The sequence below is a fragment of the Castanea sativa genome, chromosome 4 (assembly GCF_040712315.1).
Source record: "Castanea sativa cultivar Marrone di Chiusa Pesio chromosome 4, ASM4071231v1".
NCBI lineage: Eukaryota > Viridiplantae > Streptophyta > Magnoliopsida > Fagales > Fagaceae > Castanea > Castanea sativa.
The window spans coordinates 31,657,190-31,684,593 of NC_134016.1; the positions used below are offsets into that span (position 1 = coordinate 31,657,190).

At 35.2% G+C, this 27,404-nt stretch overlaps 1 protein-coding gene and 1 pseudogene across 1 annotated transcript; one reads left to right on the forward strand and one right to left on the reverse strand.

The window, feature by feature from the left end:
- Positions 1 to 178: 178 nt before the first annotated feature.
- LOC142632712 (putative disease resistance protein At4g27220) lies at positions 179 to 26,002 on the reverse strand (annotated as a pseudogene).
- On the forward strand, positions 9,346 to 11,189 carry LOC142632713 (uncharacterized). Its single transcript, XM_075807070.1, has 2 exons — positions 9,346 to 9,409; positions 10,654 to 11,189. The coding sequence occupies exons 1-2, from the start codon at positions 9,346 to 9,348 to the stop codon at positions 11,187 to 11,189; spliced, it is 600 nt and encodes a 199-aa protein (XP_075663185.1).
- Positions 26,003 to 27,404: the final 1,402 nt, after the last annotated feature.

Sequence of the window (27,404 nt, forward strand, 5' to 3'; positions counted from 1 at the left end):
AAGAACTGTTAAACATGCAAAATAATAATTTCTTTTCAATTATTATTTGCATTTTTTTAGAAAAAAAGATGGTATAAACAGATCTGTGAATGTCTTTTTTATTTTATTTTTATCTCATTATGTTGAATGCGTTAAAGTTATGGCCAACAATTGATTTTATTGGATATCTATATGAGAGTCAGTGACCATGATCCATTGAGAAAAGTGCATAAATCATAGAACTTCTACGTACCTCTTTCTTCGCAGAAAATCTTCTTTGGGATTTATTGGTGGTGCCTTGGTCTGACACAGCCATTGGACCATAATTTTTGCTACGTGGTACGCACTCAAGGCATCGCCCAAGAAAACCAAGGGACCCAAGTCCAGGCTCATGAGGTCTTGAATCCAATTCCTCTTTGATTTTCTTCAACTTTCTTGGTCTCTGAGTTTCTGAACCAATTGTTTTCAATTTGCCACAAGACCGTAAAGAAATATACTTAATGGATGACCATTCAAAAGAATAAGCTTCAATACAGAAACTCACGAGATTTGGCAACTGAAATAGAGACAAGGAACTAAGTTTAGGGAAAATGATGATATCTGCTGCCTCTTCTTCTCCATCTCTTTGAACAATGTTTTTGATCACATCACAGCAAGATAGGCAAATTCTTTTAAGTTTCACAAGTAGTTTTGCAACAGAAAGTGGGATTAAATAAATTAGGTGGTTACAGCAATATACTGAAATTGATGTTAGGTTTTGAAAGCCCTGAATTCCTCGTGGAACATTCTTCCACATGTACGCCAACTTATATGACTCATCTACTCGTAAATATTTCAATTCAGAAAGTATTGTGATTCCCTGGCGGTCATTGTCGACCTTTAGTCCTTCAAGATCAAACAGCACTTCAATTGAATCGTTGTCATTCAAGCAAAGTTCTTCTAAATTTGGTGGCCACAAGATGGCTGTAGATGAAAAGAGTTTATGAGAGATAAGGGGTGTTGATTCAAGAAAGTCTGGGCGAGTAGTATGTTGCTGAATGTCATCAGTCACCTCAGCCTTTTCAGAAGTGGTCAATTTATCAGTTTCACTGCTTCCAACCCGATGAATCCATTAAATTATTATGATATATAATCAACAATTTTCAAGTTTTCATGTAAGAAGCATCAAAGTCAAACCAAATAGAGCTTGAATTGTTAAAATCAATAAATCAATTTCAAAAACATAAAACAACCAGCTTTGAGTGGTACATACATACCTCCTGATTCAAGGATGATTGGACAGGCTGAACGGGACCCACGCCTGTACAAAATCCAATGAGTCTTGGTAGGTGCTCTAGGCGTAGAAGTATTAATTGCGGAAACATGATCTTATCAAGTGCCTTCTCATCTTCTCCTTCCTTTGGGAATATTTCTTTCATGTAATCATGGTTAACTATGTTTAACTCTTGGAGTCGAACCAAACCTCTCGCTATGGACAATGGAAAAACATTTTTCAACCATTGGCAAAAATTTAGCCGAATTGATCTTAGGTTGCCAAAACAACCAAGCTTTGCATCGGTCAAGGATCTCTCTGGGAATTGGCAATGATATATCTCTTTTAAATTATACAAATTAGTCAAGTATAGAAACTCCAGGACAGGGAAGGCAAAATGTGGAGTCCGATGCAACGTGGCATCGATTACATATTCTACATTAACACTTTCACAAACTTTTAGAACCTTCAAGCATTGAAAACCTTCTTTGTCTAACTCATACGCAATGTTTTTTAAATCTTTTATTTCTTCCAAATACAAAATTTCACATTTTGCTAACAGTTGAAGAAGCGTCCGACGCTTTGCAATATCACATCTTCCAAGTGCCAATCCATTTTTAAATAAATAAGAATCTGTTTCTGCCAAATTTTCATACATTCTCTCACCTACAGATATCTGAAATTTTATCATTTGATTTTCAAAGGGAATGTGTTTTGGCAAGACCTCAATATTTGGTATATCAATTTTTAAAGCTATCAAATGGTTGGACAAAGACATCAGTTCAGCAAGGCTTGCATTTGCTCCCTCTTTGTTGTCTTCCATAGGTTCCCAATCCACACTGACTCCCAACATGTACAACTCTTCAAGGTGAGATAAACCCGATAGGAGACCAGGTGGAATTCGCTTCAGAGAAAAGCATTCTGACAGATCTAACACCTTTAAATGACCAAGATTTCCCATTTCTCTGGGCAACTCTTTGATGTCAGAATCCAAAAAGCTAAGAATTTCTAGTTTCCTTAGTGCTCCAATTGCTGACACATCTCTTAACTTACAATGATTTAAATGCAGGGCCCGAAGATTTTGAAGGACATGGATTGAGTCTGGTAGTGATGGAAATGACATACCTATCAAAGACAAAACCTTCAATCTGGTCATCCCTTTAAATAGATTGGCTGGGAGCATTTGCAAAGTATTTGCGCTACATAGTAGTTGCAAAAGCTCAAGTTTCGAACACACCAAGCCATCAGGATGCCTTCCAGTTTTTCAGATGCAAGCGAAATTGCAGAGTGCTCGTATGTCTCTTCCTCTGGCCATTCTTTCATTTCATTATTACATTGTACCAAAAAACCATGATTTTCTGCAATTGATATTGCAACATCGCGGACAACATCATGCATTTTGACAGATTCTTCTCTCTCACTATCCAACAATAGATATGATCTTTTAAGATTCTTAACAATTGCATGGACTCTATTTCTTGCTTCTCCCACACTATCAATCTTTGCCAACAAACTTTGTCCCACTCCATATCTGACTATATATTCAATAGGAATATCATAATCTTCTGGAAATAGACAGCATAGCAAAAAGCATGACTTGGCTTCATCACTTTTTAAGTAATCGTAACTCAGCTCTATGCTGGAATAGACCTTAGAATCTAGACCGAGAATATTTTTTGGGATTGACTTTTTAAGTTGTTGAAGTGCAGCACTCCACTCAAACTCACTTTTGTTTTCTAGCGCTCTTCCAACTGTCACAAGAGCAACAGGTAGACCTCCACATTCCTTTGCAACCTCTTTCGCTATTGGACGTAGATTGGGAGTATCAGCACAATTACCTGCCATCTCTCTGAAAAGATTCCATGCTTCTTCTCCAGATAAGACTTCGATTTTAAAAATCTCTTGAGATTTCATCTGATTGCAGGCATCTTCACTTCGTGATGTCAACAAGATTTTGCATCTATTATGTTGACCTCCATAAGGAATTCCTACAGCCTCTAAATCAAGTGCATCCCAAATATCATCCAATATTACAAGTACACTCTTACCATTGGTTATTCTATTTTTTAACCGTTCCGCTCTTGCAAGTGATGAATACTCTTCAAGTTTCAGATCTAGCATATCTGCAATTTCACCTTGAATCTTTCTATTGTCTTGATTTTGGGACACCACTGCCATCACAACTTCATCAAATAACTTATCATCTTTTGCTATTTTCGCTACCTCTTTTGCCATTGTTGTTTTTCCAATCCCGCCCATACCGCATATGGCAATCATGTTGATATTGTTGTCCCTTAGAGCCTTTAAAACTTCTTTCACAATTGATATTCTTGATTCAAAAGCCTTAAAACCTGAAGATCCTATTCCTTGTGGAGGAGGACGATAGGACATTCTAGCAAATTGTCCATCCTTTAGAAGCCCATCAATTTCTAGAGTTTTCTTCTTAGCTTTCCTACTCAAGGAATAACGTGACTTCAGATTGGGACACCATCCATCCAAGCACATCATATTCGCTTTGACATCTTCTTCAAGGAATCTCTGCAGACCTTCACTGATGTTGTCTACCTTCTGTACCCAGCTCTTAACCCCAGGTACCGTTACCTCTCCGTTCCTTTCAGCTTCACCAATTTCTAACTGCACCTCATTTCTCTTGTCAGCCAGCTTCTGAAATTGATCTTTGAGATTCTTGACGTTGCTATTTAGGTGAATCAGATAGCCAATCTGTTGTCCGATTTGCTCCAGCAAGTTTTCTTCAATTTTTTGTATAATTGGTTTGATAGATTCCATTGCTATTTCCATTTCTTTGCTTTCTTCTTTTGTATTATCTGTAAGAAAAAGAAAAAAGAAAAAATCAAAGTAGCAGTGTACTTTCAAAAAAATGAAGTTCATACTGATGATCAGACTGAAGTGAAATTATAAGAAAGTTTTAGCACAATGATTATCATCACCCAACTTTTTAGAATGATGTCCTTTAATCCAATATACCATGTGATAAGTAAGTTGATGCTGTGCTATGTGCATTTAGAGTTTCTATTAAAAAAGTTGCTTCACAAACTGATCGATTTTGACTAATTTTTCAACACCCACGAGCATTCAATTGTCAAATTATTTCAAAATTAATCATTCAAATGTTACCACTTACCAGTTACCATGCACACGGAGTTCGTATTAAACTAGTTTGATGGATGCATATAATATTTGTAATTCTTGAGCATTTATTGCAGCAATATTTAAAGTAACCCAACATGTACTAATGATTAGAAATAGGAAAATGAGATACAAACTTTTTTACAATTAAATTGGGTGTAACTTTTGATAATGTTACACTACTTAGTAAATTTCTATTAGATGAGTATTTTGACAAATTTATAATTGGATTTAGGTTAGAATTACTCTTTATACCCCTTCATGCTTAAAAGATTTCAAGATGATTAAAAATCATTAATTGTTTCATTACAGTATGTAATTTCAAGTTTTTTGTATTTAAAATCTATATACAAAACATGAGTTTATGAATTGAATAGTAAATCATATCTAATAAAGATGAAATTTGTATGTTAAGAAGAATGAAGAAGTTTAGTTCAACAAGAGAATCTTTAAAATATTAGTTCCAAAAAAGTTTTCTGTAACTCATGCTGGACAATCTCAAAATTCAAATGTTACTTAAAACAAAATACAATTAACAGCTCAAGCTTACATCCACACCAGACCTTGTATAATAGGAACAAGATACCCACAAACACACCCGCGCAAACACATCCAAACAGACAAATCAACACAGAGTTACACAAACACACCCACGCGGACAAACCAACAGAGAGAGAGAGATAGCATTGTTGTGAACTTGATTCACCGAAACATACAGATCGGTGCTAGCGGTGTAGATCGGTGCTTGTGGGTTTTGATGCTTGTGGTGCTTGTGGTGGAGATTGGTTCTTGTAGTGGAGAGGTGATCTGACCGTGAGAGAAAGAAGAAGAAGAAGAAGATGGTTGTGGTGGAAAGGTAATCGGATCGTGAGAGGAAGAGGAAAAATAAGAAGAGGGTGGAAACTTTTGAAGAGAGTGGAGAGCTGAGACTGAGAAGGATCAGATCAAAGGATCTGAGAAATGAGACAAGTACAAAAGAAAAGGACAATGGACAAGGATAAAATAATAATAACAAATTAAATAAATATTATTATTTAAATAGAATAGGTAATAAAATAGATAAATTGACCCGTGTGTTTTGGATAAATATTAGTATAAAAAAGAAAAAGAAAAAAAAAAGTAAGTACTTTATACTAAAAATGACTGAAAAAATTGAGATGTTATTGCTCAAAGTTTACCATTTAAAGGATTTTTTTTTCTTTTCAAAATAACTAAATCCCTCAAACAATTTTATTAGTTAGCAAGGTTTCGAAACTATTTAGCAATCTAATAAATCGAGCACAGAGACACGAAAATCGAGTCTCAACAACTCGATTTCCATGGAACTCGACTCTAAACAACTCGATTTCCTTGAGAGCCAATGTTGGATCGAAAGATGACAAGAAAAACAATGAATCAGAGAAAAACTTCGCAGAGCTTCGTCGCCTCCTGGAACCGCTGGTTTGTGTTTCTTCTTCGGTTTCGCCTTCTTCGTCTACTTCTTCAGTTTCTGTTTCTAGGTTTTGTTCTTCTGGGTTTCTTCAGCTTGGTTTGTTGTTGTCATGGAACTCGAGTGTGAAACACTCAATTTCAAACTGGAACTTGACCACTCTTCACTCAATTTCAAAGAGCAAAATCGAGTCCAAGGGACTCGATTTGTTAGATTCTTAAATAGTTTCGAAATCTTGCTAACTAATGAAATTGTTTAAGAGATTTGGTTATTTAGAAAAAAAAAAAAATCCCCATTTGAACTGTTGTCAACGTGAACTTTTAGTTAGGATCCCTCAACAATATGTCTATTAACTTTAAGGCCGGTTTGTTACTATTGTTTAAATAACAGTTTTCAGAGTTTAAAAAATATTATACGTATTTTCACACATTTTTTCAGCTACACGTATTTTCAAAAAATAAAAACTACGTTACTAGAAAAACATTAACAAACGGCGCTAAGTGTCCAAAACAATGGTAATTTTGATGGTTGAATAGGAGTTGGGTAGTTAATTTTGAGGGGCTGGATGTAGTATTGGGTGTGGTGGTTCACAGTGATCTTCAGATTTTTTTTTTTTCTTAATATAAATTTTAGCAGTTATTTATATATTTTAAAAAAAATATTTTAGTGGTTAAATAATGATTTTAAACAGAAGGACTAAATTACAATGATGTAAACTTTGTGGAAAATTGACAATAAATAAATAAATGTTGAAAAACGAAAATTAACCTAAACATATACTGTGTAATTTGAATTTTAGCATATTTATTATTATTGAAAGATTGCTACATTGGACACATCAAAGGAATGCGGATTTTTTTTTTTTGGGTTAATATTACGATTTTCTTTATTTTTTTTGTTGTTGGTATATATATCACACTAATATATAAATATTTTATGTAAAACCTCAATTAAATAAGAAAAATAAAACATTTCCTATTTTGTCAATGTCTATTAAAGCTCCAAAACCTATATGCACAAAACAAAATTTTATTTTACATAAAACTTTAAAGTTTTAGGCACATACATGTTATAGCTTAGTTTTTGAAATGTTACAATTTGATCATTTTACGAGTATTAACTAAAATATCATAATTCACACGAATTGTACTTGTACTTAAGAAGTGATCTCCTTTCAATGTATCTAGACATTTTCCCTCTACTACTTTGTGCTTTGGGGGAGAATAAAACTACAAAAAGTATGAGCCCCAAAGCAAAAAATATTTACATAGTTAGGATGGAGTTATTACAGATGGTATCATAATCATGCTCTTACCAAAACTCTTGTGCATAGTGTGTTACACACACTTGTGTTTTTAAAATTGAAATTGTCACTTAAAATCATGTTTTTAGTTTATAAGAATACATAGCGTGGATGTAACAACACAATGTATGAAATAAACAATGCCTTGAAATTAAATCTTGATTCCACCATTGCATGATGATAGGAATTCCTTGACGTGTGTCTATTAGAGAGCTGGAGAAAATGGCTTGTGAAAGTGTATGCAGAAGGAGACGCACATGTAGCATATGTAATCAAGAAGGTGCTAGTGTTAGGGTTGTAAATGAACCAAACCATTCATAAAAAAATCAGGTCTAACTCGATAAAAAACTCAGGTCTACTTATATTTGTTTGTTTATAAATAAGCCAAATTTGAGATTGCATGGTAGGGAAAATTGAATGAAAAAGAAGTTTGAGATTGCAATAGTTGGTCTTCCCATCAAAGATAATGAATGCCATATGATCAAATACACCAGTATACCTATCTGCTAAAATTTTAGCTTTCCAACATTCTCTTACACCGCTATATACAGCAGCGCCATAAAGAATTCCAATCTGTCTCATCCCACCACCTAAGGTTTTCCCTAGTATTTTAGCCTAAAAGGTAGAAACAGAAGTCTGTGACGATTTTCCTAACTGCATAATTTTTATCAGTAGCTTGCCGATAATTATAGCTATTGGAACCAACAATAACAGATCCAACTGGGGAACCCAGACCTTTTGATAGACAAACCTGGTTCTCTTCTTTGAGGTGTTTAGACCGTATGGCAATTTTTTTTTTTAATTTCTGGACTTTTTTTTAATTAACGATTTTTAGAAAATAAATAACAAAAAAAGAATTTTAATTGACAACAAAATAATGTAGTTTTGGTAATTTAACGGCAATAGTGGATGGCAAGATAACAGAAGTTTGAATTAGGTTGTTTTGAAACTTAAAGAACTGAAATGAAAGAAAACAAACTAAAAGGACTAAAATAAAAAACAGTGAAACTTAGAGGGTGAGTTTTGAAATTTCGCCAATTTTTTTTAGTGGTTTTTTATTAAAAAAAAATTAGACAAGAATTATTTTGGTGGTTAAATAATGGATTTTAAATGGAAGGACTCAATTACAATGAATGTAAACTTTAAGGAAAATTGACAATAAATAAATAAATGTTGAAAACGAAAATTAACCTAAACATATACCGTGTAATTTGAATTTTAGCATATTTATTTATTTATTTTTATACAAGATAAAAATTCTACTCTAACCAAATCTAAATGTATATGTGTGTGAAGCTCCTTCCTAGAGACTTAAACCCCGACTCTTGCCTTCCACACCCCACAAACACTTATACTTGTGGAGTGACCATCACACCAAAGGTGTGCGGTAGTAATTTTAACATATTTATTATTATTGAGAGATAGATAGATTGAACACACAAAAGATATGTGGATGTTTTTGTTTGTTAATATTACCATTTTCTTTCTTTCTTTTTTGTTGATATATATATATATATATATATATATATATATATATATATCACACTAATATATGAATATTTTTCATGTAAAACCTCATATTTAAATAAGAAAAATAATATATTTCCTATTTTGTCAATGTCTATTAAAGCTCCAAAACCTATATGCATAAAACAAAATTTTATTGTACATTAAACTTTGAAGTTTTAGGTACATATATGTTATAGTTTAGCTTCTGAAATGTTATAATTTGATCATTTCACACGAGTTGTACTTGTACTTAAGAAGTGAACTCCCTTCAATGTGTAGAAACATTTTCTCCCCACTACTATGTGTTTTAGGGGAGAATAAAACCACGAGGAGTATGAGCCTCAAAGTAAGCAATATTACGTAGTTTGGATTGGGTCATTACAGATGGTATCAGAGTCATGCCCCAACCAAAAGTGTGGGCCCCACACGCAAGGACGCATGTAACCATAAGGGGTTGGATTGTAAAGGACTAGTGGGAGAAGCAGTCCTGAAGTCTCACATCATTGGGGAAAGCACATGGGATGTGCTTATGTAAGTTCTGTTATTTGTACCTCCTTTAGATGACATATCGGCATGTTGGTTTCTTTTCATGAAGGCGGGGTACACAATACCTAATCTCACTGAAAGCGGTTTTAGACTCAAAGTCGGTGTGAGCCTGAGAGTACGCAATGCCTCTTAAAAAGAGGCAAATGGAGTCGCCACCTGGTTATAGGTCTAGGAACCAAAATGCGACTCCATGAAGGTCTTCCTACCATACAAGGTCTGGAGTTAGGATATAGAATGGAAAGAGGTTAGACACCCCAAGTCAGCTCAACCATAGTTGGCCTTCATATATCTTTGCTTAATTTGGACAGAAGGTATGTTTATCCTAAAAGCTCAAAAAGTGTGCGTTTGTATCTAGACTTAGGTACAGTCTACAAGTCATCTGAGACAAATATGGAAAGTGGAAAAGACATATGATAACAGAATCAAAGACATGCAAGAACGCAAGCATATAAACATGTGGACGCGCATACAAGGAGTTAGGGAGAAAACTTTAATTCATAGCATTGAACTCAAAGAATCAAGGCATAGTTATGGAAGACAACATGGTATAAGCATGGTAAGGACAACTCAAGTGTGTGGCAAGTGTATACCCAATGAATGTTTAAGTCTGAGAAGGGATTATTAATTGAAGTGGAAACTTCATTAATTGATGCGTGTCTTCCCTTTATTAGACTTAGGTTGCCTTGATTCAACATTAAGCACCTTGAATCTTTTAAGGCTTAAAAATATTTGATTTAAGGCATGATTAATTTGACTTAAGATGTTACCATTTAATTTCAAATCAATTAGTTTTTGAAATGATACAATTTGATCATTTTACAAGTATTAACTAAAATATGATAATTCACACGAGTTGTGCTTGTACTTAAGGAGTGATCTCCCTTTAATGTGTAGAGTCCTTTTCCCCCCTACTACTGTGTGCTTTGGGGGAGAACAAAACCGCGAGGAGTATGGACCCCAAAGCAAACAATATTTACATAGTTGGGATAGGTTCGTTACAGATGGTATTAGAGTCATGCCCCAGCTAGAAGTGTGGGCCCTACACACAAGGATGATGTACCCGTAAAGGGGTAGATTGTAAAGGACTAGTGAGAGAGACAATCCTGGAGTCCCACATCAATTTGGAAAGCACGTGGGATGAGCTTATAAGGAGCGACCTCCATTCAATGTGTAGAGACTTTTTCTTCCACTGCTATGTGTTTTGGGGGAGAACAAAATTGTGAGTAGTATGACTCCTAAAGCGGACAATATTTACATAGTTGGGGATCACAAGATAGCTTATTTGTGTGTAAACAAAACCTCTTAACATATAAATCCTTTTATTTGAATTTTTTTAAAAAAAATGCTATTTTTTTAATGATTTGTCTTACATTAAAATATTGTTAAGTATTCACACAAATGATTTTTTATTATTCACATTGGGCCCCTAGTCGTGTGCACATGTGCATGTTTGTACTTTGCATTGCTTAAGGGTAAATTCTTTTCTAGAGATCCCATGGTTTTGTGTTGGTGATTTTAACGAGATAACTAAACAAGATGAAAAGGTTGGAGGAGCTATCAGACGCCACAATCAAATGCAATCATTCAGGGAAGTCATTGACAAATGTGGCTTTATGCATTTGGGTTATATTGATCCAAAATACACTTGGTGTAGACATTATGAGAATGGGAATTCCATTTGGGAACAGCTTGATAAGGGTTTGGCCACAAACAGTTGGTTTTTGAAATTTCTAGGATCAATGGTCCATCACTTGCAGTGTGACTTGTCCAATCATTGCCCTCTTCTTATTAATCTCTCGAGATTGGATCCTTTGTTATACAAAAAATTGTTCTGGTTTGAAGAGATGTGGCTGTCAAATTCTAACTGTGAAGAGGTTGTTCAATTGGTATGGAACTCAACGGATGATTCAGATCTGGGGCGGGCGGCTTTAGAAAAGATGAGTAGGTGTGGTAGGGATTTAACGTGGTGGAATAAGAATGTTTTTGGAAACGTGAGACAAGAGCTAAAGAAAATGAAGGAGTAGCTGCAAAAGGCCAAAAATGAAGCCATTATCAGTGGGGAAAATCAGCAAATACGTTTCTTGAAAAAGGAAATCAATCTTCTATAGGATAAGGAAGCAAGGATGTGGGCTCAATGCCCACAGTTATTATGGGCAAGCCAAGGGGACGGAAACACAAAATATTTCCATAGTCGTGCTACTAAACGATATCGAAAAAATTTAATTGGGGGAATCAGAGATGATCAAGCCATTTGGAGAGTCCAATCTAGAGGTTTCTGCTGTTTTGATAAAATACTACCAAGACGTTTTCTCATCCTCTAGGCCGAATGGTTTAGGTGCTGTTTTGGACCATGTGCCTCATTTAATCACTAATGAGATGAATGTCTCCCTATGCCGAGAATTTATGGAATGTGAAGTTGCTGTTGCTTTGCAACAAATGGAACCCCTTAAAGCACCTGGACCAGATGGTATGTCACTTCTTCTTTATCAACACTTTTGGTGTACTATTGATCGAGATGTCATATCCTCCATTTTGTCTTGGCTAAATACATGTATATTACTTTCCCCTTTGAATCACACCTTTATTATCCTTATTCCTAAGACTAATAAACCTAAGTATGCACATCAGTTTCGCCCTAAAAGCCTATGTAATGTCTTGTACAAAATATTTTCAAAAGTGCTAGCTAACCGCCTCAAGAAAATTCTCCCCACTATTGTCACTGAGCACCAATTAGCATTTACCAAAGATAGGTTGATTTCAGATGATATTCTTGTAGCATTTGAGACACTACATTGCTTGCAAAAGTATAATTCTGGAAACTATGGTTTTATGGCACTCAAGTTGGACATGAGTAAGGCATATGATAGGGTGGGTTGGTCTTTTCTAAAGGACCTAATGAGGAAGATGGGTTTTTTTGAAAGATGGATCAAATTAATTATGATTTGTGTGAAGACTGTCACTAACTCAGTTTTGATTAATGGAGAACCTTGTGGCCTGATTCACACTTCCAAAGGGATTCGTCAGGGTGGCCCATTATCTCCCTTTTTGTTCTTGCGTTGTATTGAAGGGTTGAATGGGTTAATTAAAACAGTGGAAGTGAATGGTGATATTCATGGCTTCTCTCTTTCTAGAAGAGGTCCAAAACTAACACATCTGTTATTCACAGATGATAGTCTTCTTTTTCGTAGGGCAACAGGGGATGAGTGCAATAAAAGTTTAAGTATCTTGGAAACTTATGAAGAGGCATTGAGTCAAAACGTGAACAAAAGCAAAACAACCCTTTTCTTTAGCAAATCTGTTACTGCAGATACTAGAAAAAATATAAAGTTGTCTTTAGGGGTTCCGGAGATTATGCATTATGAGAAATATTTGGGGATCCCATCCTTTGTTGGGAAAGGAAAAAAAGAAAGTTTCAATTATATTAAAGAAAGGGTGTGGCAAAAATTACAAGGTTGGGAAGGGAAGCTACTCTCACAAGTAGGAAGGGCGGTTTTGATCAAGTCCATCATTCAAGCAATCCCCACATACACTATGGGCTGCTTTAAGATCCCATTGGGTTTGTGCAATGATATTGAGATTCTTATAAAAAACTTTTGGTGGGGACAATGAGGTGATTGAAGAAAAATTCATTGGCTTTGATGGGATGAAATGATGAAATCAAAGCTGGTTGGTGGAATGGGATTTAAAGTTCTAGCCGTGAATAGTGACTCTCTTTTGGCAAAACAAGCTTGGCGCTTAATTCACGACAAAACATCTCTTTTTTACAAGGTGTTCAGAGCAAGGTTTTTTCCAAATAAAACTATCGTGGAAGCAATTGATTCAAGGATGGGCTCATATGCTTGGAGGAGTATCCTCAAAGGAAGGGTTGTTTTACAAGGAGCTAGGTGGCGAGTGGGCAATGGGGAGTCTATTAACATTTGGCAGCACCATTGGCTACCTAGAAAACACTCTCCACTGGCTGTGTTCTACACGGTTGAGTCTTGGGAAAATCAGATGGTAGCTTCTTTGATCAATTCATCAACAAGACAGTGGAATAAGGATGCCATTGATGGACTTATTGCACATGAGGAGGCTAAAATTATAAAAAAAGATTCCACTAGCAAGGGCTGCTGTCGAGGATGCTCTGATTTTGGCCATTTTCGAATGATGGCAAGTATAACTGTAAGTCGGGATATCACTTTCTCAAAGAAAAGTCCGACCAAGACAGCCCCTCAGACCAGGCAAATAATGAACCGCAGCTATGGAGGAAAATATGGTCGCTTGGCATCCCTCAAAAAATATAAAAATTTGATGTGGCGTGCCTGTTGAAATGCGATGCCAACCAAGGAAAATTTGGTTCGTAGAACTATCATCTCTGACCCGACCTGTGATCGCTGTCATGCTGCACCCGAATCTCCATTGCCCGCATCGTGGTCATGCCGTGAACTGGACACTGTTTGGACGAACATGGAGCTGTGGCAGATTCAAAGTAGGTTTTAAGGAGCTGCTGTCTCGGATTTTTCAGCAAGACAATAACCCTCAGCTATTTGCAGTTACAGCATGGCTTATCTGGTCACAAAGGAACAAAACTTGACTCCAGCAGACGCCACCAGCCCTTCACCGTGTTGAGCAGCTGTTGAAGGATTTGCTGCAGGAATTTCGAGCATGTCAGACAGCTCCATCACCACAGCATGCTCAATCCATACCTTGTCAAAGCGGAAACAGAACTAGGTGGGTGCCTCCCCCTCGGGATTTAGAGAAGATTAATTTTGATGAGGCGGTGTTTGCAAGCGATAACAAGGCAGGTATCAGAGTGGTTGTAAGAAACAGCTCAGGCCAGGTAATTGCTTCATGTTCACAGATCCTACCTTAGGCATACGGAGTAGAGGAAGTTGAAGCACTGGCTACAGCAAAAGCCCTTTCATTTGCAAAGGAAATTGGAGTCTCACGAGCTGTTCTTGAAGGTGATTCTTTGGTATTAATAAAGGCTCTGGCTGATGAGAATATTTCTTTGGCATCCTTTGGGTTGTTGGTTGATGATCTGAAGGAACTATCTCTAGGTTTTACTCAATTACTTTAGACTCACACTAAGAGAGAAGGTATTGTTGTTGCTCATAGTCTGGCGAGATAAGCTATTGATATACCACAAATTTTTCATGTACTTCAGGCTGATTTAGCCGGTTTATCTTAATAAAGTTTTACTGTTCACCCTAAAAAAAAAAGGTAAATTCTTGTACATAGTGTATTACACACATTTATGTTTTTAAAATTGAAAATGTTACTTAAAATCATGTTTTCAGTTTATAAGAACACAGTGTGTGTAACAACACAACGTATGAACAATGCCTTCAAATTAAATCTTGATTCCACCATTGCATGGCAATAGGAATTCCTTGATGTGTGTCTAGTAGAGAGCAAGATGCGTGCCAAAGCTGGAGAAAATGGCTTGTGAAAGTGTATGCAGGAGGGGACACACATGTGGCATATGTGATCAAGAAGGTGTTCGTGCTAGGGCTGTAAATAAACCAAACCATTCATCAACAACTCGAGTCTAGCTCGATAAAAAGCTTGTTCATGTTTGTTTATTTATAAATAAGCTAAGCTTGAACCTTAGTTTTAGGCTTGTTTAATAAACAAACCAAGTCCAAGCAAAATTTTTTTTTCATGAACAAGCTCATAAGCTATATGGCTCGATACAAAATAAGTCAAGCATAAACTCATTTATAGGCTTGGTGTGTGTTTACTAAATAAACTTATTACACATATCTTAATAATGACATGATCCACATGAGAATACTTCCCATTACCTTAATTTTTTCCCTTTCCTATAAACTGATCAAGCACCACTTTAGACTTTTGTTACATTTAAAAATAAAAAATAAAAAATTTAAGCAGGCCACGTATGACCCTTCCTCATTCACCATCTATTGTAAAGTTGTGAAACATGTTAGTCATTTCTCATTCACAATAGTCACACTAAAGTCTTTTTCTAGTTCTTTACCATCTAGCGTGGATGTAAAAATTGTATTATAAACAATTGCTAAAGCTATAGACAAGGAAGGATGAATGGACGGATTTAATTATGTAAGTTGTAATTTGAACAATGGCTAATCATAGGTGAGACTAGAAGCATGAGAAAATGAGTATGTTATGCTATTTCTTATTTTTGTTTACTTAATTTTTGAAGATTTAAGCATTTGATAATGAAATTTTGTTGGATCTCAAGTTCAAAAGCTTGTCCTGAGCTCGACTTTAAGCTTGATATTATGCTTGAGTTTGACTTGACTAATTAATCAGGACAAACTAAGTCAAGCTTAAGCTTTTTGGCCTTCCCACGAGCTCAAAAGCTCAAATCTCAACAGAGAGAAAGAGCAAGAGAGAAAAATGGAAAAATTAGAGAACTGAAATGAATAGAACTCTCTAGAACTATTGCATTCCAAGCATAATGATAAAATGTACATTAAGGTTCTATTTATAGAGTTCTACATTTGATCACGAGGGTCTAATCTCAATAACAATCCGTAACTAACTTTCCTAACAGATTATATAAATATCAAGTTTGTTACAAATATCTGAATCAGTTTGAAGCTATCTAGATTGGTTCAACATGTCAGCAGCACAACCATGGAGGTCTGGTAGTGTAATAATCAAGGAAACAGAGTTGAGGAGGAGGGAAGCTTGGAACGACGTCGTGTTGGACTCAGCAGCAAACATGAAACTTATCTATACAGAACGACATTGTGCTACTTAACCAAATGATGTCGTTTGTCTTTAAATGAATATAGCACCGTTTGATATATTACCGTTAAGTAGTCATTATGCACAGTTTTGAACCAGGACCAGAATCTGACTAAGGACAGATGGCTTTGGTTTGGCTTCTTCCTCTTTCATCCCCCCTCAAAATCATGGGGGAGATAGGCAGCATGATTTTGGCTCTCAAAAATAGGAAACGAGCAATGGAAAGACTTTTAGTGAATACATTTGCCAATTGATCATCAATGGCAATGTATTTAATTTGAAGATCCCTACCAAGAACTCAATCTCGAATGAAGTGGTAGTCAACTTCAATGTGCTTCGTTCTAGCATGAAACACTGGATTAGAAGCAATAGCCAAGACAGACACATTATCACACTAGAGTTTGGGTGGATTAGAAAGAAAAATGCCCAAATCTTTCAATAATTGTTGAAGCCAACAAAGTTCTATAGCAGTAGAGGCAAGAGCTCGATATTCAAATTCTGTTGAAGACCGAGAGACTGTCAGCAACTTTTTGGCACTCCAGGTAATAGGACTATACCCCAAATAAACTAGATAGCTTGTAATGGGATGTCTATCATATGGATCACCAGCCCAATCTGAGTCAGAAAGGGTTGAAAGTGATAGAGACCTGGTTGAAGGAAGATGTCATAGTCCATATTACCATTGAGATACCTGAGTATACATTTAGCAGCAATTAAGTGAACATCAGTGGGTTTAGACATGAACTAACAAACTTGATGCACAGCAAAGCCGAGTTCAGGTTGAGAAAGTGTCAAGTGATAAAGTGAACCCACTAAGCTACGATAGAGATATGGATCTGCTAGGAAAGAACCTTTATCAGGGACAAGTCTCAGGTGTGAAGCATAAGGAGTTTTTGCAGGTTTAGAGGTAAGCATGTTATGCTTGACAAGAAGAGACCCTTGGCAGTTCTTGTGATCTGAAGTCCCAGAAAGTAGTGAAGATCTCCAAGATCTTTAAGTTCAAAAGCCTCACTGAGTTGCTTGATAAAGAAATTGAGAAAGCAAGAGTTGTTGCCAGTAAGAACAATGTCACCCACACAGACAAGTAGATACACCAATAGCTTGACTTGTTTGAGAATGAAAAGTGAAGAATCTGCAATTGAAGCTTGAAAACCCAGGTGCAGAAGTTGAGTGGAGAATCTCTCAAACCAGGCTTGAGGAGCCTGTTTGAGACCGTAAAGTGAATTATGAAGTTTACAAACATAAGTTGGATGAATAGGATCAATGTAGCCGGGAGGCTGAAGCATATGGACCTCCTCTTTAAGTAGGCCATGGAGAATGGCATTCCTAACATCAAGTTACCTCAAAGGCCAATTAAATTGAACTGCCAAAGATAGGATTATCCTCACAGTAGGTGGCTTGATGAAAGGACTAAAAGTCTCTTCAAAGTCCACATGATATTGCCAATGAAATCCTATAGCAACAAGTCTTGCTTTGTATTTGCTTATAGGGCCATCACAATTGTGTTTAAGTTTAAACACCCACTTGTAGCCAACAACATTTTGAGAAGGTGATGATGGAACCAATGACCAAGTACTTGGCCTCTATAATGCCTCAAATTCCTCATCCATGGCAAAACACCATTAAAGAAATTAGGTAGCAATCTTGAATGTGGGTGGCTCAGTGAGGGTGTAGTCAATAAGGGAAGGCTTATAAGCTAAAGACTTAGGTTTGTAAATACCTGCTTTTGACCTTGTGACCATAGGATGTGATTTTGTAGGTGGGATGACTGTAGACTGGACAGGTGGTGAAGTAAGACTGTGTGTGAGGATGGTGTTGACTCAGAATGAGAAGACACAGGAATTAAGGGAACAGGTACAGTGGTACATGCACTTAATTGTGAAACTGAAGTAGGTGTTACATGAAGTGAAGCTTCTGGGACAATAGGCCGTGACAGTGGAGGTGCAGGAGTAGGGTGTGATATAGGTAGTGTAGAAGTAAGAGTGAATGGCAGTGCAAAACCTGAGGTTGAATCTGAAGAAGTAGGTTGAGGAATAGGACGTGATGTGTCTGCAGAATGTGGAGTGGTGTGCAGCAGAAAAGACAGCCAAGTAGGAAAAGTGGAAAACTGAGATGTATTTGCAAGATTGAGAGAACCAGTGGACAAATGGAGTAAAAGGACTTAAGAATTCAGTTTCATTAAAAAGGACATGCCTGGATAAATAACCTCTATAAGAAGATGGCTCAAGGCAGATGTAGCCTTTAAGGTAGGCAGGATAGCCTAGGAAAATGCAAGGCTAGTATGTGGTTCTAGCTTGTGGACATTATAAGGCCTGAGCAAGGGAAAACAGATGCAACCAAACACTCTAAGGTGAGTTAAGCATGGAGCAGATTGAAATTACAGCTCCCAAGGTGATTTATTATGCAGATTAGGTGTGGGAAGTCTATTGATAATGTGAGTTGCAGTTGCAATTGCATAAGACCAATAAGAAAGGGGAAGTTTGGAGAGAGATAACACAGTAAGGGAGCACTCAATGATACGCCTGTGTTTCCTTTCAGCAACACCATTTTACTGAGGTGTGTGTGGACAAGAAAATTGATGAATGATGCCTTGTGAGGAACAAAACTCAGCAAAGGCTTTAGATGAAAACTCCCCACCACCATCTGACCTAAAATTCTTGATTTTTTGATTGAGTTGATTTTCTACTGTGGCTTTAAAGAATTTGAAGATATGAAAGACATCTGACTTGAGCTTAAGTAAATAAACCCATACAAATTTGGTATAGTCAACAACAAAAACAAGATAGTATTTGAAGTCATTAATAGAAACAACAGGTGCAAGACCCCACACATCACAATGAATGAGTTCAAGAGGTGATTTTGATTGAAAATTTGATCTTACAAAGAGAAGTTAATGATCTTGCCACTAAGGCAGTGCTTAAATTGTGAAGGAACAAAGGAAGTACACTTGAATACATCTGAAAGTTCAAGAACTGATATTGCTACATGTAAAACATTATCACTAGGATGACCTAGTCTATGGTGCCATAGCAACCATTTATTTGACCTATTAATGTTGAAGGCTGAATGTGGAGCATATTGTGCAGAGGTAAACTGAGATGCAGACTGTGCAGAAGTTATTGGAGGATGAGTGAATGAAGGAAGCTTGGATTGAAGCTTTAAGTAGATAGGATAGACACCATTCTCACTCAAGCCCTTATAGAGGAGTCTCCCCGTAGGACTATCTTGAATTTTGAGCTCATTAGCATCAAAATGGCAAGAACAATTTTTGTGTAAGTAAAATTTGTGCACAGACAACAAATTCATAGCAATCCTAGGAACATGTAAGACATTTCTAAGAATAAACTTGTGGTATTTGGTGTGGATAGAAGAGTTACCTATATCGTTGATTGGAAGTGCTTGACCATTCCCCACAGTGACTTATTCAGCACCCTTATACTGAAATGGAATGGAAAGATTGTTCAAGTTGGCTGTGAGATGGTCTGAAGTACTAGAATCAGCTAACCATGGATCTTGGTTACTGGTGATAGCAGCAATAGATGCAATTGCCATAGCTGCAAGTTTAGTTGGAGGATTTTTGCATTGATAAGCAAAATCCATCCTGTGATAGCAATCCAGTGCAAGGTGACCAGTTTTCCCACAAATCTGGCACACAGGACGATTAGAATCAGTTCTAAAAGACTGATTTCCAAACTATGAGTTAGTTTGATTCTGATGTGAAGAGTAATTATGATGAGAAGAACCACCACTGTTGTTGTTGTTGTATCTGCCACCACGTCTTCCTCTGTTGGAGCCATTTTGACCCCTTCCTCTTCCAGAACCTTGTTCTGAGTGTTACTTCCATTTGGCCTTTAACTAGCAGCAAACATAGCTAAAGACTGAGGAATAGTCTCAAAATTCTCAGCCATTTCTAGTTCTTCACTTTGCAACATAATGGAGAGTTGCTCATAAGTGATTGGATCGCTTCTTGTATGTATAGCTAAGCAGAAGTGTGCAAACTCCTTAGGCAAGCCTTGAAGAACATTGTAGAGAAGTTCTTCATTATCAACAACAACTTCTACTGCAAGAAGCTTGTCTCTTTCAATCTTGATATTCTACAAGAACACATTCACAGTGTCATTTCCTTTCTTCAGGCTTTGCAATTCCAACTTCAGATTGAGAATATTGGCTCTTGATGTAGAGGCCTTTGCTCTAAAGTATTCCAAACCTCTCGAGAGCTTGTGATTCCAACCACCAGAGAGAAAACTTGTGGTGTTAGAGTGGAATTAAAACGTAAGGCCTTATCTTTGATTTTCCAAGCTGAAAGCTCAGGATTCACATTCACAGTGGAAAGTCCTTGATTATCAAGGAGAAATTGACATGGTTGAGGCACAGTGCCATCAATATGATCAAATAGTGAATAAGCTTCAAGAATGGTGACAAGTTGATGCCTCCATGGAATGTAATTTGTGTAATCAAGCTTGATTGACATCAGGTTCGACATAATTGAGAGAAGTAGTAATGGAGATTGTAAAGATGGAGTATGAGATATGGAAGGCGAGCTAGTGCTAGATGAGGAAGCTGTGGTAGATGCAGCGGAAGCCATGGAAATTGGCTCTGATACCATGAAAGAAAAATGGAAGCTTGGAGAAAAGCTCAAATCTCAACACACAGAGAGAGAGAGAGAGAGAGAGAGAGAGAGAGAGAGAGAGAGAGAGAGATGGAAAACTCAGAGATATGAAATGAATATAATTCTCAAGAACTATTGCATTCCAAGCATAATGATAAAATGTACATTAAGGCTCTATTTATAGAGTTCTACATTTGATCACATGGGTCTAATCTCAATAACAATCTGTAACTAACTTTCCTAACAGATTATATAAATATCAAGTTTGTTACAAAATCTATCTGGATCAGTTTGAAGCTATCTAGATTGGTTCAACACGTCAGCAGCACAATCATGGATGTCTAGTAGTGTGATAATCAAGGAAACAGAGTTGAGGAGGAGGGAAGCTTGGTACGACGTTGTGTTGGTCTCAACGAGAGATGAAACTCATCTAAACAGAACGATGTCGTGCTACTTAACCAAGCGATGCTGTTTGTCTTAAATGAAAATGTCACCGTTTGATATATTACCGTTAAGTAGCCATTGTGCACGGTTTTGAACTAGGACCAGAATCTGACTAAGGACATATGGCTTTGGCTTGGCTTCTTCCTCTTTCAGTAGGACCTTTTGGCGGAACATGAAGAAGGTCTATGACTCCTGATATCTTTTATGGTGTTGATTTTTGTGGCCTCATTTACATTAGCTTCTGATCTCTTAGCTTATTTGATTAATCGCCTAATGGTTGGAAGGCTTGGATTTGATGAAGGCAGTCTTGTATAGCGTTAAATATGTTAGTAGAGAATAACACTATTGATAAGGTTGTCAAGAAAGAAGAGAGGGGTGCCCATAACGTATTATAGTGTATTAGAAGATTCAGAACATATGGAAAAAAATAACGAAAGTAGACAGAGAAGGAACATAAGCAATTGCATGAGTCATTGTAAAATACAAAAAGTGAAGAAATTTACACAATATGGTACAGAAAACACCAGCATCAATCATTCTAAACCTTTGTAAATATACAAAAATGCTACGTAACCGTGTAAATATACACAATTACTGTAGCTTTGTCTATAATATTTTACCAATTTCTCTTTTTCTCTCTCTCCTTTGTCTATGTCTGTCTCTTCCCTAATTTGCTTCACTCTCTTCTTTCTCCATATCTCCAAATCTCTTTTCATTTAAAGAAAACAACATCTCTACAAATCCACCCAACATCGCCCAACCACCACAAGCCATCACAACCCATGATATTCCAATCACAAAATCAACCAAAAACAAAGGAAAATCAAACCTTCAATGGAAAACTCAACAACTTAAAACCCAAAATCAAACTTTCAACAAAAAACCCATCAACCCAAACTCAATATCAAACCCAAACCCAAATCGAAGCCACTGCCACTGCCGTTGCCACTGCCATGGAGAGCTTGCTGCTGCCATAAGAGGGAGTGTGAGAGAGGAGAGAAACAAGAACTTGAGAGCAACGGGCAAGGGAAAAGGTAAAAAAAGAAGATGAAGAGAAGAAGATGTGATTTTGTGAGATTAAAAAGGAAAAAAAAAAAGAGATGGTCAGCTATCATATGGTGGGGGTTAAAACTTAAAAGTGAGTGGGAAAGGAAGCTTCAAGCTTCCTAGTTTGCAAATATCTCTACAATATGGATTATGTACAAAAGAATCAGAAATTTAAAGACCAAAACAAAAAAAAACTCTTAGTAGCTAAGCAGCAGCAGAGCTGGAGGCTAAAGTTCTGCATGCAACCAGAAATAGAGCTGTCCTCTTAACTCTGAGTCCCTGCACCGGCCCTCTTTGAAGGTCTATATTCATAGTAAAAATCCTCAATAGTTACTATTTGCTCTTTTAGAATTTTTATATTACAATAGTAGACTAACCCTATACTAGCCATGGAATATCTTCAATTATGTAGTAGACTTAGGATCTGCTGTATAAGTAGCATAGTAGTTCTAGTATAATAGAATTGGACAAGCTACAATGGGCTTGGGCATGGTATCTCTAACACATCAAGCAATGTTATTGGCTAAAAGAAACATCACTAAAATATTTTCATTAAGCTGTTATTTCCTCTCCAAAACACTTTTAACAACCTTGGTTGGAGGCCACTGCATATATTATGTTTGATTTTTCTTACATTTTAACGCTAAGGAACTTGTGATAAGTTTTAAACAGTTAGGGTTGATGATTATCATCCAAACATCAGTACATTTACAATTCCTATGATTATTAACATGTGAATAGGAATATTGGGTGTAACACTAAAGCCTTTATAGAAACTTAGGTGTAATTTTTATGGCAATTTGCGCTAATAGGTTGTGTTCATACCGTACTGACTGATATGATTAATATTTGTCGTATTGGTACGTGAACAAGTACAAAAACACAATTAAAAGCCATTCGTACTAGCTGGACCACCACAAACGTGGTCTTCTCTTGTGATTCAAGCCATGTACTTTCCTTGGAACTAAGCCACTAGGGTGGACCCCACACTCCACCCTTGAGAATGGGGTTTGATTAGGGGTGGCAATTCGTGTTCGCGTGTCGGGTTCGTGTCGTGTCAAGTCATGAGTATTCGATTACATAGGTCAACATTAACCCGACATGTTTATTAAACGGGTCAAGATTCCTCAACCCTAACACGACCCATTTATTAAACGGGTCAGTCGTGTCGACCTGTTTATCAGATTTTAGCAAAATGAAAAATAAAAATTAATGAAAAAACAAACAAATAAATATTTTCAATATAAAATTCAGAACTAACGAGTAACGACATCACAAATTATTATTCAAAATTAAAACATATCCCAATATCACAAATAATCAATCACAATATGTCAAAGAAAATAAATCACAACAACTAATAAGTTTATATACCTAGAGTTTGAAGGGTATATTGGTAAAATATCATTTAATTAAACGGGTCAGACGGGTCAAACGGGTTCTATGTGTTCAACACTAACCCAACCCATTTATTAAACGGGTTAGTCGTGTCAACCCGAATATGACACGAACCCGTTAAGCTTCAACCCATAACCTGCTAATTTCGTGTCGTGTCGTGTCGGCTTCGCGGGTCGTGTCAAATTTTGCCACCCCTAGGTTTGATGAACACTTTTTACCATCTTCAACCTTTAGTCCTAATTTTCCCAATTTCTTTTAATTTGGCCCTAATATTTAAAATACCATAATTTACTTATTTTAAGTCCAAATTAAACCCATAAACTATCATGTTAAATCTTATGAAATGTACTATAATCCATGTAAATTTTTTTTGACAAATAAGAGTTTTAGTGAGTCAAAATTGACCTAGAATATTTGGGCTTTTCACCAACTTTCCAAACTTAGATTTTGAATTTCTCTCGCTACATGATGTAAATCTCTACAAAATTTTAAAAGCAAGCTTTTATTTTAGTAGAAACATATTCATACGATCACAATTTAATCATTTAATTTATGTCATAACATGCCTCTATAAATAAATATTTGAAAATTCAAGCATATAAGGTTTTTTTTTTTTTTTTTAAAGTAATAGAGATCATGCTATCATTAATACAAGAGTGAAAACAAACATATATAACTCTCATACCAATGTTGAATTTGTTAGATGGGCCATATATTCACATACCTTTGTAGAATCGATTACCGACTTCTCAGATTTTTCTCTTGGTTGCTTTACAAACTCCTCCACAATTATCTTAGAGAACCTTCATGACACTGGAGAGGCTACCAAAGTCTATTTCAAGATTCCAGCGCTCTAAATTTCAGGGTACTCTTGAAGGTGTCCCTAAAAAGAGATGATTTACTTGAGAGAGCACTTAGGAATTGTATATACGATTTTGTTCTCGCAATTTCTCTCTTGGTCTTCTTTTTTCTAATTGTTGTAGGAGTTTTTAAATACAAATAGGGATAAAACCACTCATTATATATTACTCTACAACTGATCTTGACAACTTATATTTAGATCAGTTTAAATTTAAATCCAAATTTAAATCCACTTATTAGATAACCCATTGATAGATAACCATGTGGATGATTCATCGGCCATGGGTCATCGGATCAAATCCAACCCAATTATTAACGATTATAAAGAAATAAATTCTCAAAATTTTTATTCCATAATAACATCAATTAAAGTACAAAGAAATATACAATCTAAAAGTTTGATTTCAATCCAAACGAATCTCAATCAAGATTTAGAAATTAAAAAAAAAAAAATCTATGAATAAAAAAAATGATATGATAGTTTTTTCTTTAAATTGGATTATTAAAAAAAAAAAAAAAAAGTTAGAAACTCAAGGGTTTCAATGAAGGATCAACAATATAACCATTACAAGTTCAAACTTATTTTGGACAAAAATGACATGTATTTATATGGGCTAAATTGATTTGTGTTAAAATGGGTAAACTCATTTAGACATAAATAATGAACCAAATATTCAGCAAAATAATAATAATAATGAACCAGATAATTTTGAGTTGATTACAAGTTAAAGAGGTCAATAGGAAATTGACCTATTTTTAAACCATGCTAAACTGGATAAAATACTATTTAGGTCCTTAGACTTTATCAAAATTTAGTTTTTCATCCCAAAATTAAAAAAAAAAAAAAATCTCTTTTTTTTTCATCCTTAAAAATACATATTTTTCAAAGTTTAAGGATATAAAGTAAAATATTTTCAATAGTTTAGGATGAAAGAGGAAATTTTCATAGTTTAGAGATAAAAAATGATTTTTCTTTTTCTAAGTTTAGGATGAAAAACAAATATTTGATAAAATTTAGAGACTAGAATAATATTTTACCCAATATTTAAATTGTTAAGCTTTGCACTTATGGCTATGTTCCTTGGAATAATAATAATAACAAAAAAAAAAAAAAAAGTTTGCACTTACATTCTCACACTTCTTATTTTATATAGCCTTTTTTTTTTTTTTTTTTTTTTGTGTGTATTTTGTGTATTCTTTATACTTTTTTCTCCTTCCATGTTCTTTTTGTGAATGCCCAGATGAGATCTAGAACAACATGCCCACAACCAAAAACTAAATAACAAAATAATAACAAATATTAAATAAATAGAAAAGTAACAGAAATGTGAAACCAACTTGGGGTGTAATTGTTTCTCAAAAAACCAAAAAAAACTTGGGGTGTAAAGATGTTCAAGAATTACCATAAGGACAGAAAAGTTTCTGGTACTTACCTCTGCGAGTCTGCCTCCTATACAAAAGCAAAGAAGTGTACAGTACAACAGGGAAATCTAGCAGATTGCAGCAGAGAGATGTTAGTGAAAACTTGCAAAGCACCGTGATCGATTTTTAAGTGGAATTAAGGAAGAATCAAAAGAGTGATGGAGAACGAGCAAGTGGATGCTATTATATGATTGTAAATGCCTTTCGTGATGATTTTTCAGTGATGATTTATTTATTAACAGGCATCCCTACTTTCCTTGAACATCTATCTTAAGGAAATTGTTCAGATGCACTTTCCTTGAACATTTATCATTTTGTTAAGCTAACTTTTGGGAATAGAGAAAGAAAAAGTAATAGACTGATAAACTTATAAAAGGAAAAAGAGATAAGTAACAACCTTGGTGAATATATTAACTATATAAAAAGCCGCAATGCCACTATAGTTTACATTTGTTTTTTTTTTTTTTTTTTTAAAGTTTTAAACAGTTACTACAGTGCCACTTTGGTTTGTTTAAGTAGTTACTTTATTAGTTACAACATTTTTTTTTAATTTTCCATTTGTATTTTTTTTTTCTATTAAATATTTATAAAAACCCGTATATATATTGTTACACTGACACAACAAATGTCACAATATTTTCACAATTATTGAAGTGTTAATTTCTTATAAAGTGAAAATAAATTATTAAAATATAAAACTATGACCAACGACAACTGAAAATATATGTTTTGTGAAAATATTGTGATACTTGTTGGGTAAAAGTGTAAAAGCTACAGTACTTTTGGTTTGTTCAATATGTACTGTTCATTTTTTTTTCCAGTCATCGATTTGTACTCTTTTTTCTATATATAGAAAAAGCAAATAGGTTCATAAATAGTGTTATAAACAATATTTTTGGTTTAGTGACATGTCTTCCCTCCTTTTTTTCCTTCAAGTTCACCAACTTGGTTTGAACTTTTTTTTTTATTTTAAGGATGTCTATATGTTTACTTTGTACTTGTAATGTAAGCTTACATTATATACATACAAAAAGTAGCAAATATTATATACATTTAATAAGCTCATGAACAGTATTTTTGGTTTAGTAAGTTGCCTCTTTCCCCCCTCCCCCCCCCCTCTTTTTTTTTTTTTTAATTTCTTCAAGTTCACCAACTTGGTTTGAGCTTGTTTTTTCTTTTAAAGGATCTTTATATGTTTACTTTCTACTTGTAATGTAAGTTTACATTGTATACACACAAAAAGTAGCAAATATTATATACATTTACAAAAAAAAAAAAAAAAAGTACAAATTTTGCAAATGTGTACAACATTTACCAATTTTTATGTGTTTACAATATAAATTTACATTGTTAGTGCAATGTATATTTCTATATGTAAAAAAAGTGAATGGGAAAAGTTATAGTAATTTCGCTACAGTAGTTTTGGTTTGTTCAACTTTCACTGTTTTGCTGACTTTTTTTTTTTTTTTTGGTGAATGCATAAAGTTGTAGTATATTTGCTATATTATTTTTTGTTTGTCCAATTCACACTGTTTCACATTATAATAAAATATTAACATCACACATTGACACAATATTTTCACAATTGTTGAGCTGTTAATTCATTATAGGTCAAAATAAAATAAGAAAATATCATACTAGAACCGATTACAATTAAAAATAAAAGTATTGTGAAAAAGAAGTGTTATATCCACAATAATTTTCACAACACTTTCATAACAAATCAAATATAGTAAATTGT

Excerpts from the sequence above, each read along its gene's own strand:
- LOC142632713 (XM_075807070.1), top strand. The coding sequence starts at position 9,346 with ATGCGACTCCATGAAGGTCTTCCTACCATACAAGGTCTGGAGTTAGGA. Across the intron at positions 9,410-10,653 it reads AGGATATAGAATGGAAAGAG|AGATCCCATGGTTTTGTGTT; the intron begins GTTAGACACCCC and ends ATTCTTTTCTAG.